This window comes from Carex rostrata, chromosome 15 (genome assembly GCF_964058835.1).
Source record: "Carex rostrata chromosome 15, lpCarRost1.2, whole genome shotgun sequence".
Classification (NCBI taxonomy): domain Eukaryota; kingdom Viridiplantae; phylum Streptophyta; class Magnoliopsida; order Poales; family Cyperaceae; genus Carex; species Carex rostrata.
The window spans coordinates 4,840,703-4,857,632 of NC_135932.1; the positions used below are offsets into that span (position 1 = coordinate 4,840,703).

The 16,930-nt window shown below is 29.4% G+C and overlaps 1 protein-coding gene and 1 non-coding gene across 2 annotated transcripts; both read left to right on the top strand.

Moving 5' to 3' along the window:
* Positions 1-661: 661 nt before the first annotated feature.
* Positions 662-7,884, top strand: LOC144566897 (MLO-like protein 1). The gene is made up of 14 exons (XM_078316940.1): positions 662-934; positions 1,245-1,302; positions 1,551-1,768; positions 2,020-2,136; positions 2,272-2,335; positions 2,416-2,507; positions 3,150-3,224; positions 3,503-3,591; positions 3,886-3,935; positions 5,853-5,893; positions 6,087-6,296; positions 6,644-6,711; positions 6,918-6,978; positions 7,387-7,884. Exons 1-14 carry the CDS (start codon positions 794-796, stop codon positions 7,600-7,602), a joined length of 1,500 nt encoding a protein of 499 aa, XP_078173066.1. The 5' UTR covers positions 662-793; the 3' UTR covers positions 7,603-7,884.
* Positions 7,885-16,439: 8,555 nt separating this feature from the next.
* Positions 16,440-16,513, top strand: TRNAV-AAC (transfer RNA valine (anticodon AAC)). Its single transcript has one exon. It is a non-coding gene; the product is annotated as a tRNA-Val (tRNA).
* The last annotated feature ends 417 nt before the right edge of the window (positions 16,514-16,930 follow it).

A 16,930-nucleotide genomic window follows, 5' to 3' on the forward strand; every position in this document is an offset into this window, starting at 1 on the left:
AAAACAGCGATATTCAATAAATCTAAAAAAATAGTAAACAATTTCCAAAAAATGTAAAATTTGGTCTCCAAGCACATATTAATATGGAGAACAAGATGAACGGTTCGGATCGACCGTTAGGATTTTGAAAAGTCGAATATTGAGCCGTAGCACGGGAGGCCTCTTAGCTACCCATAGCATATTAGCCAAATCCGTATTAGATGATCTATATTCAATAAATTATTAAATTTTATCTTTTTTTTATATATAGAAATGTGAAAGTCTAGCCAACAATATTCCATTTAATTGTTTATAAATGACAATCCATTCAAATTTCAAATTTATGACTTTTCACATCAGATAATATGACAATCCATTCAAATTTCAAATTTATAACTTTTCACATCAGATAATATGTGCCACTGCATCAATTTTGATAGTCCTTAATTAATTTTATCATTAAATTTTTTAAAATTCAATTTTATTACCATCAATTTGACGGGAAAAATTTAGCATTATATACTACGAACAAACTCATTTCTTAATTGGGAAAAATAAAATTACACGTTCTTGACTAATAAAATGAAAAAGAAAAAAAAAAGGAACCGACGACTTGTTTGCCGTTACATTGGAGCATGTTGTCAACGACTATTTCATCATCTACTTAGAAAAATTATCTCTTCAATATTGCTAATATATATATAATCTTCACCTTCCTCCAATAGCCAACCAAGAAAGAAATAGTGTCACAAAATAAAAGCATAGAGGTCTCAATAACTCGCAAGAATTTGAGAAATACAAAGGGGACATAATAATGGCTGGAGCACAAGGAGAAAAAGGCTCAAGCTCGGAAATTGATCTTCCCTACACGCCTACATGGATTGTTGCAACACTTTGCTCTATCATTGTCTTAATTTCTGTCATCTTTGAGCGACTTCTTCACCTTGGTGGCAAGGTATATTTGTTAGTAATCTTACTTGCATGCAATTCAACTAGAGTTATTCTTGAATTTGGTGATTATATTTTTGATGGGGTGCAATCCAAATGAAATTTCAAAGACTGAGTTTGCACTATTTGGTCGATCAAAATGATCGAAATAGCAATATCAGCATTGTTTTATCCAGCACAACTCTTAACTATATAATTCAAACTACAAATTGGAATAGCACTATTTTTTTAAAGAGCTAATGATTTTGACTTGCATGCAATTTTTGTTGCATGTAAGTGAACTTACATGAAGATGTGCTGTTGTTAATTTCTTGCAGACGTTGAAAAGAAAGAACCAAAAGCCCCTGTTTGATGCTTTGCAAAAACTAAAGGAAGGTTAGCTTTCTTTCTCTTGTTGGTGTCTTCCCTGTTTGAATATTATATAGAAATAGAATTCCAATTTTGCATTTCTAAACGAACTATCCCAGCGATTCAGTTCTTTGAATTTAAGCAAACACTTGCAGTTGGCTCAAAATAAAAGTTCTAGATAACATCCATTTTACTCATACCCAAATTGACAACCATTTTTTTATAAACTAATGTATACTGCAGACTGACATTAATTTGTGTATGAATTATGCTAGAGTTGATGCTTTTGGGTTTCATTTCTCTATTAATGACGGTGTTCCAAGGAAGGTTACAATATATTTGTGTGGACGAAGATATCATGAAGCATTGGCTACCATGCAAACAAAAGACTGCTGCCTCAACCAAGAAATTAGCTGTTGATTTGTTCACTGGAGTTTATGGAGGCGCCAGACGACTTTTGGCAAGTGGTGGTTCTGATTATTGTACAAAGAAGGTATTTTCTCGACCAGTTTGGCATCACATATATTGTAATACATTGTCATGGAAATTTGAGTTTAACTAAAAAAATTAATCCAAAAAATGACAACAGAGGCTTATCCTCGATCTATGTAATAATGTGTGTAAAGGTGCAAACCCGAATCATGTGTGTATGGTATAGTAGGACACATCAGGTGTAGACTAATTATTATTTTTTCACCAAAATAATTCTCTTTTGATAATTTTTTTGTTGGATTTTGTTTTAAGGGAAAAGTTCCGATAATTTCTCTAGAAGCGTTGCATGCACTACACCTCTTTATCTTTGTATTGGCTGTCATACATGTGCTTCTTAGTGCACTAACAGTCGTCTTAGGTATCACACAGGTAATTGTAAATTCCTTTTTATCTTTTATATGAAAACACTTTCCAATGTTGAGACTAAAATCTATTTTATCTTACAGTTTTATCAAATAAAGTTAATTGACTTTTTCTAAATTGATACACTCTCAATGTATTTAGATAAACAACTGGCGGCATTGGGAGCATAAAATTCAACAATCGATAAGTACTGATGATCCCAATGGTATGGTTAGCATATGGTTTGTAAAAAATGTAAACTTTGCACCTTTTACAATTATTTTTTAATTTAGTTATAATTTTCAGCTCAACAGACAGTTAGTGAAATTGAGAAGTTCAGGTTCATTCAGGAACGCTACAAAGGGTTTGGTAAAGCTGGAGGTTTATATGGTTGGTTGGTAAGTATATTTTATTAAAAGTGGAATACTAATGAATTACATATTTATCAAATTGCTTTTAATGGTATATTTAGGAATACAACTGATGTAAACTATAAAATTTTGTATTATATCATCAGCAATATCTATGAAATTAATTTTTTTTTATCAATATGTTTTTTGAGTTATCATAAGGCCAAAAGTGAAGTAGCCAACTAACTTATGCGGAGACAAACTTTCAAGCTATAGGGTCAAATAGGAATGGGGGTCAATCATATAAAATTTTCATGTTACGAATGGGGGTTGATTTTACACTACCATAGCATTTTACTTTAAATTATATAGAAAATAAGATACCAGTACAAAATTATGAAAATAAATTGGGGTCAACTGACTCCCATTCTTTGAAGATGGCTCCGCCACTGTAATGGAAAATTAACTTTTAGTCCAGTACAAAGACAAGGTAGCAAAATGTTTATCACCATTGACTTACATAAGGTTTCAAGGTTCAGTTTTTTATTTGGATTTTGAAAAATTAGTTAGGAAATGAAATTTTGAGGTACCAAAAGACTGGTATTTGAACATTTTTGTTTTTACGCTTCAATATAGAATTAATCCTAACGGTTTGATGATTGTTATTTTATTTATTTTTACTGATTGCAGCATGCTTTCTTTAAGCAATTTTATGGATCACTTACAGAAGAAGATTATATAACAATAAGACGTGGCTTTATAAATGTAAGCATAATTACATATTGTTAAGGAAAACTTTTATTACACCCATACATGAAAATGTGCAACAGCTTGCACTGCACCAGTACAAGCAATGTTGTATTGTCTTGAAAAGCATTGTATATCTCTTAGAGATTTATTCCAATTGACGTTTCAAATTTCTAGAATGTATTATACTATTTAAGGCGTTGGCTTGTGGTTCATCAATTTTGGGTTATTTTAGTTTAATTTTTCTTTTACATGCGCAATTGATTATTTACATTTGTTTTCTTTGTGTTTTGTAGACACATTGTTCATCAAATATGAAGTTTAATTTCTACAAGTATATGATGCGAGCCCTTGAAGCTGATTTTAAGAAAGTCGTCGGTATAAGGTATAGTGTTACTATTAATTCAAGCAATAAAGTTCCCTTTCTTGAAGCATTGATTATCTGTAATTGTTTCATGATTTAAGAGACAGAGGAAAAGTAAGGGGTTAGTAATCACTTGACAAATGGATTAATTTGATTGGCAATATATTCAGTTGACTATAGTTGTCGAGTAGAACTAGGGTGTTCTTAAGTTCATTAAGTCCCTTTGTGAACTTAACTGTAAAACCTCTTTGATTGACTTCAAATGACGAATTCTTTTTATATCATGACTAATATGATCTCAACTATTTAATGTAGTTGGTACCTTTGGACGTTCGTGATGCTATTTTTGTTGTTAAATGTAAATGGTATGCCTCCTATTGAATGTTACTCATTGTTCTTTTTTATATTAATTATTTCTGTTTTCATTGTTTTCCTTCATTTTCGGAAAAAAAAAATAGTAACAATGAGGGTGATGATGATGATGATGATGATCAATCAATAAGTAAATAAATATTGAAATAAGTAAGAAGAAAATCAACAAGTTACTTTTCTCTTCAACAATATGGACCAATTAATAAAGTTTGGACTTTGGAACTATAGGATTTGTTTTTCTTCTTACTCCAAACACCATGTTTGGTTGTGGCCTAAAGGATGGAATAAGGATTTTAGGCCTCGTTATTCCACTAAACGTGTCTTAATTGAGCCGGAATAAGATAGCATCAGCCGATCTTTAGGCCGGCCTAAATTAAACAACCTCAGATGGTGGTTTAATTTTTATTCCACCTTGTGGTCTAACTTGAATTATTATAATAATATTTTATTTGTATATAATTAGTATATTATCATTAATAATTATTATTAGTATATAATTATATAATTAATATCTTATATTGTTAATATATTAAATAATTATTATAATAATATTATATAATTAATATCCTTTTATTAATAATTATTATTAATAAATAATTATTATATCATATTGTAATATATTATAGTTATTATTAATATATTAATATTGTGTAATTAGTATCTTATTGACGATATATAACTATATAATTAATATGTTATATTGTTAATATATTATAATATTTTATAGTTATTATTAATATATTAATATTATATAATTAGTATCTTATTATTAATAATTATTAATATATAATTATATAATTAATATCCTATATTGTTAATATATTAAATAATTATTATAATAATATTATAATATATTAATATTATATAATTAATATTTTCTTATTCATAATTATTATTAATATGTAATTATATAATTGATATGTTATATTTTTAATATATTAAATAATTATTATAATAATATTACAATATATTATTGTTGCTATTAATATATTAATATTACATAATTAATATCTTATTATTAATAATTATTATTAATTTATAATTTTATAATTAATAATTAATATTGTTAATATAGTAAATCATTATTATAATAATATTATAATATATTATAGTTGTTATTGATATGTTAATATTATATAATTAGTATCTTATTATTAATAATTATTATTAATATATAATTAATATTTTATATTGTTAATATATTAAATAATTATTTTAATAAGATTATATAATTAGTATTTTATTATTAATATATAACTAATATTTTATATTATTAATATATTAAATAAAATTTATAATAATATATAATATATTACAGTTATTATTAATATATTAATATCAAATAATTATTATCTTATTATAAATAATTAAGTTTAGGCTTTCAAAATTTTAGTCCTCCACCAACTCTAACCAAACAAGGAATAGTTTAAGCTATGATTTAACTTTAGGCCTCAACCAAACATAAATAATTTAGACTGGCCTAAGTTGTAATAACCAATTTAGGCCTCCTTAGCTTTAGACCACAACCAAACATGGGGAAAAAGTTCAAAGAATGTTGAAATAAAAAATTAAATTGATTGCAATGCTATGGGACATAGAGATATTTGATGATGCATCAATAACCGTTAATTTCATATTATTGAAAATTTCAAGTCACTTGACATACGGTGAAACATATATCAAACCCTTATCATATTTCATAGACATGCATGATATGTGGGTAATATTGATCATGCTTATAATGTTAGATTTATAATTTAAGCTTCATTTTTAAAGATCTTCAAAATAAATAATTGTCAAGTAACATCCCCCCCCCCCCCCCCCCCCCCCCGTTTTATTTTTATTATGTTCTGCTTGGCAACAATTTTCAAAATTATATGACGGTCGATCACTTGTTTTAATTATTGTAGGGTGGCACATATACTTTTGGGTGTCATGGATTCCTCTAGTTGTAAGTTATACACTACTCTTAGATCATTTACTAAAATTCATCTCCATATGAGCATGTCTCAGTGGAATCCGCTATTAGTATGAACTTGGGGCCAACAGTAAAAAAAAAAAAAAATAGTTCAAATGGCCACCAACAGTTGCAGATGCTTCCTTGGAAAGAAAAAGTAATTATATCATATTTAAATGCATTTCAGTTGCTGCTAGTAGTAGGTGCAAAGTTGGAGCACATAATCACAGAGTTAGCGCATGAAGTGGCAGAGAAGCATACTATCGTGGAAGGAAATTTAATTGTGACTCCATCTGATGACCTCTTCTGGTTTCACCGACCCAAAATCGTACTCGTCTTGATTCATTTCATCCTTTTTCAGAACGCATTTGAGATCGCCTACTTCTTTTGGATTTGGGTGAGTGTTACAAGTTGCGTTTTATCACATCTTAATTAACACAGTAACAAATAACAGAGTAGGTGGCGTGACATAAATTCAGATCTTAAGAAAACCATTTTTTGTTATAGATTTCCTCCAATTATTTGTTTTTGTCAACACAACAAATAAGAAAAGACAACTTATCAATTGACCTAAAGATTTAGAGTAAAATGGTCGGTTAATTATTAGAAAACCAGCAATCTTCTTATTAATTAACAGTTTGATGTCACCCGACTTTCTTGACTGTTGTGTTAATTCATTGAGATCTATGCACTAGGCAAGTCCTAATTTTTCTAACCCTGATTAATAAATATCACTTTGCACAGACAAGTTTTGGCTTGAAATCATGCATTATGGGGAAGATGGTGTATCTCATCCCTAGACTCATAATCAGGTACAATGCATTCTTACCCTTAAATACTTTCATAATTTCTAAATTTGCAAAACAAAAAGATATGTATATGTAAATATATTATTTTTTTTAAGGTTGGTGGCGAAGTGCCGCCAACATTTGTAAATATATAATTACATGGAAGCAAAAGCATTTTACTGACATTGTGCTCCAGTGTAACTAATTCATCTCTTTTCATTGTGTGCCAGTGTAATAACACAAGTCCTTTGCAGCTACAGTACACTACCACTTTATGCTATTGTTTCTCATGTAAGTCTAATCAATTGCTTCTTCCTTTAATCAACAAGTAATTCATTGATTTCCATACCAATCTGCTTCAAAGTGCTATTTCATACTCAAGGCTCAAACTAAACAGTAATCAGGTTACCAGAAAATAAACCCAAAACAAAACAAAGAAAATCAATTAAAAAATAAAAGGATTGTACCTGAGACACCTGAGAGAAGTGGTTCAAACTTGCTTTGGTAATTGAACATGGGATTTTTAATGTCATATACTTTAATCCAAGACTGGCCTTTCCAAGTACAAATGTTGCAATCTTAATTAATTATTTTCTAAGCCGTTCAATACAAAAAAATTCAACCAACAAAAGCACACAAACACCAATGAAAGAATCCTAAAGAATATGAAACATAACAAAACTTACTTTTATTGTCTAGATGGGGAGTTCATTTAAGAGAGCAATATTTGAGGAACATGTGCAAGCGGGCCTTTTGGGCTGGGCCAAAGGTGCGAAGCGACGCAAGGGCAGAGGGGCTGTAACCGTTGAGACCGGAACTGGTAATAGAGGGGTTCAAATGATCAATGTGCCCAGGGAAGGGGTCTCTATAGAACAAGGCACTGCTACACTTATTTCGCCTCGACCTCAAATATAACCTTGTGAAACATTTTTACGCAATTTTCATGATGCTTTTTTATTTTTCCTTTTGAAGCCCAGGGCCAATGTGTTATGAGAATATGTGAGAATTTTGATGGGATAAGATTTATATTTCAAAGTATGTTCAGTTGTGCATGTCAGCATGTGTATTGTACTGTATTGGGATCAAAGACGGAGAAATGGGGCCCACCGAGAACCTGGCTTCAACTCTGGCTAAAATTTGTGGATGTATATGTATTTATCTACCACAATTTCAATAGATTTATAATTTATCTTTGTATCTACTTTAAAGTTTTCTTATTAGAGTACTTTATTAATTAGGATGATAACTTGCGTCATTTTTGAAATATTGAAACTTGTAACAATTTCGAGTTCCATTTTGAGTGCATCTACTAATTTCTCTAATATTTTGAGTGCATCTACTAATTCCGAAGTTGTAGTGCAACCAATTTGTTTTTCGTTTTCCAAAGTTCAAACGGTCGATCCAAACCGTTAGATGTGGTCTCTATATTAAAATGTAATTAGAGACTAAATTTTATATTTTTTGGAATTTATTTACTATTTATTAAGCTAGTTTTAAACTTGCTTATTTTAATAAACAGTGAAAAAAATTTAGATCATTGAAAATAGCGATTTTAAAACTGACTTAATAAATAGTAAAAAAAAAATTCAAAAAATGTAAAATTTGGTCTTCAATCGCATTTTATTATAGATTGAATGCTAAACGGTTTGAATCGACTCTTTGAACTTTCAAAATGTAAAAAACAAAAACGTTTGATTAATATATGTATTTCCTAAATTTTAATGAGATCAATTGTCTTCATTTTCTTCCAATTTTCATCCACCCTTGATTAATAACTGTTCATTTAAATCAGATATCTGAGTATAAATATCAAATATATATATGTGTGCGTGTGTGAATTAAATATGTGATTAGTAAAATTACGGATTTAAATAGTTAACATAACAATGAACCAATGTCAATCCATGTTGAGTGTTAATAAAGTGTATATAGTGTCGACCTACGTTTAATGTAGAATTAAATTATTAATAAGATAATAAGAAGTGTTAATTTGAAGATATGAACTAATCCGTTTGATATTATATTCTGTTAATCTTAAACTATTCAAGTATTAACCTTGTAAATTATAATTTGAGATTATACAAAGTGTCAGTTCATATATTAGTCACTTGTTTAAAATTTTCTCTGAACTTTGTCCCCTCTTACAAATTGATTAATGAACTTTAATTTGTCCTTCCCAAACTATTGGATATTTATTTAATTTTTTTCTAATTAATTAGGTCATTCCATTATTTGTTTCCTCTATAAACCAGTGTGAGTACAGATATTGCCGTTTACATTACCAAAAGTCATGTTTGCCTCTTAAAGGAAAAAAATATCTACATCAGCACCATATGTTCATGTCATATGTCGTTATTTTATTTGGAAAAATCATGATAAAAAATAAAAATATTGATGTATGTTTTCTGAAATAAAAAAAAAAATGTTCTATGTTCTTCTAGACATGATGAGTAATTAATTGTGGCGGATACATCCTTCAGGAAATATATATTTTTTTTAATATAAATCACCACTTGAACTGGTACCAAAAGTGAAATATGAAAACAGAAAATTGCATTTTTAAAAGAAAAAAAAGTACAAGAAAAATTTAATTGAAAGCTGCACTTATAAAAAAATGATTTACGGAGAACATCTTCTAGAAGTAAATTAAAAAAAAAAACAAAATCCTACCCTACTATACAAATAAATGTCTAATAATAAATGAACTAATTATGACACTCACAAGGAGCTGATGACTTATTCAAGTGAGTACAGAAGGGTGCCACTAGCTTTTATTGAGGTATATAATTGGTATAGGAAATATGTGTGTTAACAATAATTGACAATCATAGACTGGGACAAACCATTTTAATAGTCCGGTGTCGAACTCAAGAGATTTCAATGCTATTATCTAATATAAATTGTATATGATATATGAAGAGGGTTCACTTACAAAATATTTATAAGTTACAATATTTTATAACAATATAATTTTGTAATTTTAAAAGTTCAACAGTCAATCTAAATCGTTCAATATGATCTCTATATTAAAATGTACTTAGAGATCAAATTTTACATTTTTTTTTATTAAGTATTTTACAATGTTGATTTTTTTAGTGGTAAAAAATTGTTTAAAAATAACAGTTTTTTTTAAATACTTAATAAATAGTAAAAATAATTCAAAAAATATAAAATTTGATCTCCAAGCACATTTTAATACATAGATTATTTTAAACGGTTTGGATCAACGGTTTAAACTTTGAAAATAATAACACCAAATTGTTGTAAAATGTTGTAAAATGTTGTAAGTCGATCCTTCGTCATGATATATATGTCGGACAATTTTATAATTGTGATAGAATTTTCTGACTTATAATTTCGATAAAGATTATTCATATCAAGTAAAAAGGTTTATAGAACTTTTTTAGGTGCTTTATGGAAAAGGATAGATATATGGAGAGAATTTTTTATTCATAATAATTATAAAAAAAAGATGTACAGAAACAGATAGAGTACCTCATTTTCAATCAATATAATAAGATCGTCAGCACGGATCACGATTCACATTTTATGGATCTAAGGCAATGCCCACAATCCATCTTTTTTTTCGTAAAATGGTTTAAAACTACAACCTAATTTTTTTTTTTTTTTTTTTTTAAAAAGATGGATTGTGGACATTGCATGCCTCAGATCCATAAAATGTGGATCGTGATCCATACTGACGATCTTACTATATTAGTTGAAAATGAGGTACTCTATCTATTTCCGTACGTCTCTTTTTTTATAATTACTATGAATAAAAAATTCCCTATATATGGATATCGTATCTTCTAAAGTTTCTATGATTTGATATTCTTTTGCTAGTGCAGAAAAAGTTTCTTTCATGGCCAACAAAACATAGGCCAAGTTTTAATATTCAATTTTCTATATGTGAGATATAAGTACGATACAGATCATGCATATAATGTTGTCTCAAATTTAAATTATATAAAGGTTGGACCCAGGCTTAACCGTAGACATAGTAATAAGATATCCAAATAATATTCCTACTATTCCATTTACAACCTACGTTATTTATTCCATATTATTCATGAAATTACAAAAAAAAAAAAAAACTGTCTTTAATAATTACAACGGTTATTTTTCGGATTTCATTTCCGAAAAAAAAAACATATATGCTGAAGAAAATATTAATTTTTAAAAGATGAGGGTTCAAATGCCTCCATCATGCTTCCATCTCTCTCCATCATTTTCAAAGTTCAAACAGTCGATCCGAACCGCTCAACCTAACCTCCATACTAAAATATGTTTGGAGACCAAATTTTATATTTTTAGGAATTTTTTTACTATTTTCTTAGATAGGTACAAAATCAGTAAATCTGAACCATCTAAAAACAGTATTTTTTTACCTATCTAAAAAAATAGTAAAAAAATTCCTAAAAATATAAAATTTGGTCTCCAAACATATTTTAGTATGGAGGTTAGTTTGAGCGGTTCGGATCGACTGTTTAAACTTTGAAAATGATGGAGAGAGATGGAGGCATGATGGAGGCACAAAAACATGGAGGCATTTGAACCCTCCTCTTTTTAAAATAAGATAATTAATATAGAAAACATTTTTCATTCAAAAATTTTTGGTAGCAAATAAATACTATATTTCAAAACATTGAAACCTATACCGATAAACAACATGATTAGCGCGTAGTAATTCAACAAAGGAACATAAAAAACTAATATTTAAAAAAAAAAAAACATTATACAAGACAAGAGCCATCCATTTGAAAAAAAAATATGACGAAAGAGAACCTAAGCGGACAAACAAAAATGTCAATGATGCGGTACAACTAATTACATTTTCCATCCATTTGCACGCATTTCTTTTTGCAACTTAAGGATTTATTTCTTCTATTTTAAAATTTATTTAATGTGCATATCACAATGTCATACATAAAATATTTCCTTTTCTGACAACAAATAGCCGTTGACAACTTGTTTTAAAATCTGGAAGTAACCCAATTTTCTGCGAAAATAATATTTTCTTATACTAATGATCAAAATCAGGCGGTTTGTAATGAGGAGTGTTCAAATGCCTCCATTTTTTGTGCCTCCATCATGGCTCCATTTTTAAAAACTTCAATAACTAAAAATTTAAATTATAAATGTCAAAATAGAACTGTTAGATGTGATCTATGTTATTTTCTCAATATACTCATAAAATATTATCACATTTCAATTTTGCTTCCATGTGAATTAATAAGTTAAAAAATCAACATCTAAAAATTATCCACATTAGTACATTTTTTACAATCTCTTGATAACAATCAAAATAAAATTGAAATGTTGTAATATTTTACATAGATAAAATGATATGGATCATATCCAATGGTTTTATTTTGACTTTTAAGTTTCAAATTTTTAGTTATTAAAGTTTTTAAAAATAGAGGCATGATGGAATGACAAAAAAATGGAGGCATTTAAACCCGTTTGTAATTACTACAAAATTCAGACCTTGGCGCATACAACCACAGAAGAACAAGCCAATAAACACGGAGCGCTCTTTTTCTTGAGTACCTATCCTCTGAGATATCTCATTTTTTGCCTGACCGACGTGTCCGGTGTCTATTCGGGGATACCCCAGAGCCAGTATTTGAGGGTTGAGATTCGTGCAGAACGTATTTGAACGGCTGAGATTTTCCAAAAGGTCATGCAAAATATGAGTTACCTCAGAGGATGTGAATTCCTTTTTCTTTCATAAAAGTCATTGGGCCGAAGGAATTCGTATCCTCTGCATTAACTCAAAAGGAATCTTTTGTTTTAATGAATCTTGACCATCCCAACCATTTCAAGATTCGTGCAACTAGATCTGCATTAATATTAAAGATCCCCTCATATCATAAGCAGAGTTCGGATTGGCTCCGTTTACAATCAGACGGTACAGATTCATTTAACTCAAAAGATTCCTTTTTGAGTTAATGCAGAGGATACGCATTCGGGCCGAAGCCGACTAGACAGACAGAGGAGAATATTTTACTCATATAAAATATTATAAAATAATACACAGTGAGACAGAGAAAGAGCAACTTAGATACTTTTGCATAATATATGGGACCGATAGAATATTTTTTGAATCAAATTTGGACCAGAAAAAATACTTTCAATCTAAATTAATTTTTTATCCGGTTATTTTGATTCATCTGTAAATCGGTCAAACTTTAGGGAAAAAAATTTGCCTTCAACCTTACTGTAGTTTGTATTGAATTTCTTCAACCAGCCTTTAGAGTACATATTTTTAAAAATTATGAAATTAACAGTTGCTAACAAATTATAATTTTTTTAATATTCATTATCTTCAGTGCTGCTAGTATTTTTATTTGACTCTATGTTTGGAGAGAATTGATATTTATTTGGATTGAATTATTTTCAACGTGAAATGCTTTTGTGTTTAAAAATGCCTAACAGTTTCTTGAGCAATTTTCTTTCATAATCGTGTGTACTAATAATCCAATAAAATAGATATTGAAAGTATTTATAAGACAAGTACGGTTATTTCAATAAAATAGATTTATTGGTTTTGTATTTCAATCATGCTCCATATTCTTATTTCAATTTCCAAAGTTTGAACAGTCGATCTGAAATCGCTCAACATGATCTTCATATTACAATGCTTGGAGACTAAATTTTAAATTGTTTGATTTTTTTTTTTTTACTATTTTTTACGTAGGTACAAAATCACTGTTTTGGATGGTTCATAATTATCTGAAAACTGTGATTTTGTACTTGTAAAAAAGATAGCTAAAAAGTTAAAAAAATATATAAAATTTGGTCTCCAAGCACATTTTATATGAAGAATCAGGGAGGCTTAGGGGTTTTAGACCTTCAGCATATGAATAAGGCCCTTCTGGCTAAATGGTGGTATCGGTTTCTGGATAATTCTGTTTCTGGTAGATGGAAAAATATTTTGCTTAGTAAATATGGAATTAGAACTACTCCTTCTCTTTGTTCACCATTTTGGCGATCAATCCTAAAAGATCACGTGGTTATCAATTTAGAGCTAAATAAAGAAATAGGTAACGGTAAAACAACTTCATTTTGGTTAGATAGATGGTGCAGTGAAAAAACCTTAAAAAATCAATTTCCAAACCTTTATTCTATTGTTACTGATAGATTTATTTCTGTAGCTGAGGCATTCTCTACTTCTCATTTAAATTTGTCTTTTCAAAGGCAAATAACTGGTATTTATAGAGAAGAATTACTTACCTTGCACCATAAATTTCAACATTTTACTTTGTCTTCTCATTTGGAAGATAGATTGATATGGCGATGGTCACAAGATGATCATTTTACTGTTCATTCTTTTTATAAATTGTTAGAATATGGTGGTATTCCAAATTCTGAGTATGATACCATTTGGAAATCTCGCATCCCTTTAAAAATCAAAATATTTCTTTGGCTTGTCCGACGCGATAAAATTCTCACTAAGGTTAACTTGGCAAAAAAAGGATGGCTAGGAGATCTTACTTGTGCATTTTGTGACCAACATGAGAACGCTGACCATTTATTTATACATTGTTCATATATACGCATGATATGGAATTGGATTGCAACATACAATTCATTCCCTTTTACATGTAATTCTTTAGATGATTTATGGTTACTTGGTGCTTCTATCCCCTTAAAAGATATACTACTTGTAGAATTGTTAAGAGGAACTATCTTATGGAATGTATGGTTAGAACGAAATCGAGTTATTTTTAATGATAGTACTACTCCTATCTCAGCTAAATCATTAGGATTTAAGATAATCTCTTTAGCTACTTTTTGGGGTAAGTCCAATTCAAATAATTCATACTTAAAATTAAGCCTAATGCTTCCATGTGATGTTAAGGACCTTCCAGATCAGCTCCTGGAGGCGGAAGAGGACCCCTCTCAAGCTCCTGGAGCCGACAACCCCCCAGATCATATGTCTGGAGAAGAGATGTCGGATGAGAATTTATTGGATTACTAGTCTCCTATGATATGATTGCTTTTTGAGACTTGTTCTTTTGCTTAGTATTCATTTTATTTCCAACTTCGGCTTTGCTCTATACTATCTCTATGTGTATGCTTTTATGTTTCATGATGGTGACTTGATGTATGACTTTTCATATTTGATTTTAGTATCTATTTTAGGTATCATATCAGATATGCTTGATTTCTATAAAATCGGTAGTAATACCACTATTTTTCAAAAGAATACCACAATTTGAATATATTTAATCTAAAAGCATTAGCCATAAAAATATTAAAAAAAAAATATCAGAACGTACTTTATTACAAGAATCAACAAAGAAATACAATTTTTTTTATAAATCTTCGTTAATTAAACTAACAACTAAAAAATCCACCTGAATTTTCTAGAGACTCTAGACGGACCGAATTCAATTTTTTTTTTTTTTTCTTAACTTCACTATTGCAAGGACGTCACGCAGATTTTTAATATCTGACTTGCCATACTTTGCCGAAAGAAAGTGACACAAAGGAACAGAAGAACTTTATTGAGACTTGAGATAAGCAGATTTGTTTTATATTAAATGTTTTGTCGGTAAAGAGAAATATTTTTTTATTTTTTTAATACATTAGAAAGAACTAATTAATCATTAATTCAGAGCTTTAGATATTTCTTAAGGCATCAAATCAATTTAATCCTTAGTCAGAGAAAATATCTAATTTGTGTAAGGACTCACTTAGAAAATGTCTAAATGAATCGAATCAATAATTCTGTTTTTTTGGTGTATAGAAATTTTATCCCATCTTTCCAATACAAGAAGGGATTCACTTACATTGTTTTTGGTGATATCCGATCACCCCTTACATTTTAAAGTTTTTAAAGTTCAAACAGTCAATTCAAATAGTTTAACATTATAGATATATTAAAATGTACTTGCAGACCATTGAATTTTTGTACTCATCTTAATAAGTAGTAAAAAAAATACAAAAAAATACAAAATTTGATATGTAAGCACATTTTACTATATCTATCATATTCAACAATTCATATCGACTGTTTGAACTTTAAAAATGTATGGTGTAATTCGCTGTCACCATTTTTAATGTAAGTGGATCACTCCTCTTCCAATATTTAGAATGTATATAATAGATTTCTAATTATAAATATTGCTGATAGGTTAGGCAGTCTGCCGTTTCAATTTCTAACAATTTAGGGGGCTGGGCAGTGGACCCCACGGACCAAAGATGCGGTCAGGTTCTTTTGTTTTGTAATACTTCATAGGCATTTTTTGTCGCTATCCTAACCTTTCTGTGACCGTCCAATTAAAATCGGACAGTCCACATGTAAAATATAGCGCAATATTGGCGTAGGCGCGTAGCCTATGAAAATAAACATAATTCGAATCTTTATGACTATGATATTAGATTAGGCATCAAAATGAAAGTGATCCTAACTATTTGATCAAATCAACAGGTACTATGAATGGATAGCGGGGCCTACAATATAGGCATGAAAAGGATTACCAAAAAAAAAAAGGAAAAAACGTATCTTCCCAAAGGTCGAATTAAAATAAAAATAATGATCACATACAAGAATTAACTTCTCGCCAAAATTTGTGTCGTGTAAAGGAAGAATGTAAAACAAATTTTAGCAAAGCACTTCCTAGTCGGTCCCACTTCAGGTTATTTCCATATGTAAAGCGTCAAAAAAATACTCCAGATTCACATCTGATGCGTTAGCTCATATAAATATTCTATATTAAATGGTAAAAAGTTGGAACATCAAAGGTGTCGTGGTGTAGTTGGTTATCACGTCAGTCTAACACACTGAAGGTCTCCGGTTCGAACCCGGGCGACGCCAGTTTTTCTTTTTCCTCTGGTGTGTAATTAGCTCATTTATACTCTGACAGGATCATGATTAGATGATGTTATTTTGAGGTGCCGATCTAGACGGTTCGATTTTGATCAAACGGTATCGTATAGAATAAGATCTCCGTCATTTACACCGGCACGTAGCGGATAAGTGCTAACAATCTAACTTATTATCTGACATATTCTATTGCGCGTCTTCTCCATTCAACACAAGAAATGAGGCTTCCGTGACCAAGTACTAAATAGTAATTTTTCTAGAATAGTAATGCTATTCTAAATCAAGTCTATCCAAATATTTTCACTTTGTATTCAGAAACGTCAAAATAGTATTGTTCCGCTAACACAGTTAAAAATTGAAATAGCTCGTAGTACCTCTCAGCAATTTTTTTTTATTTCTTCATTTTGT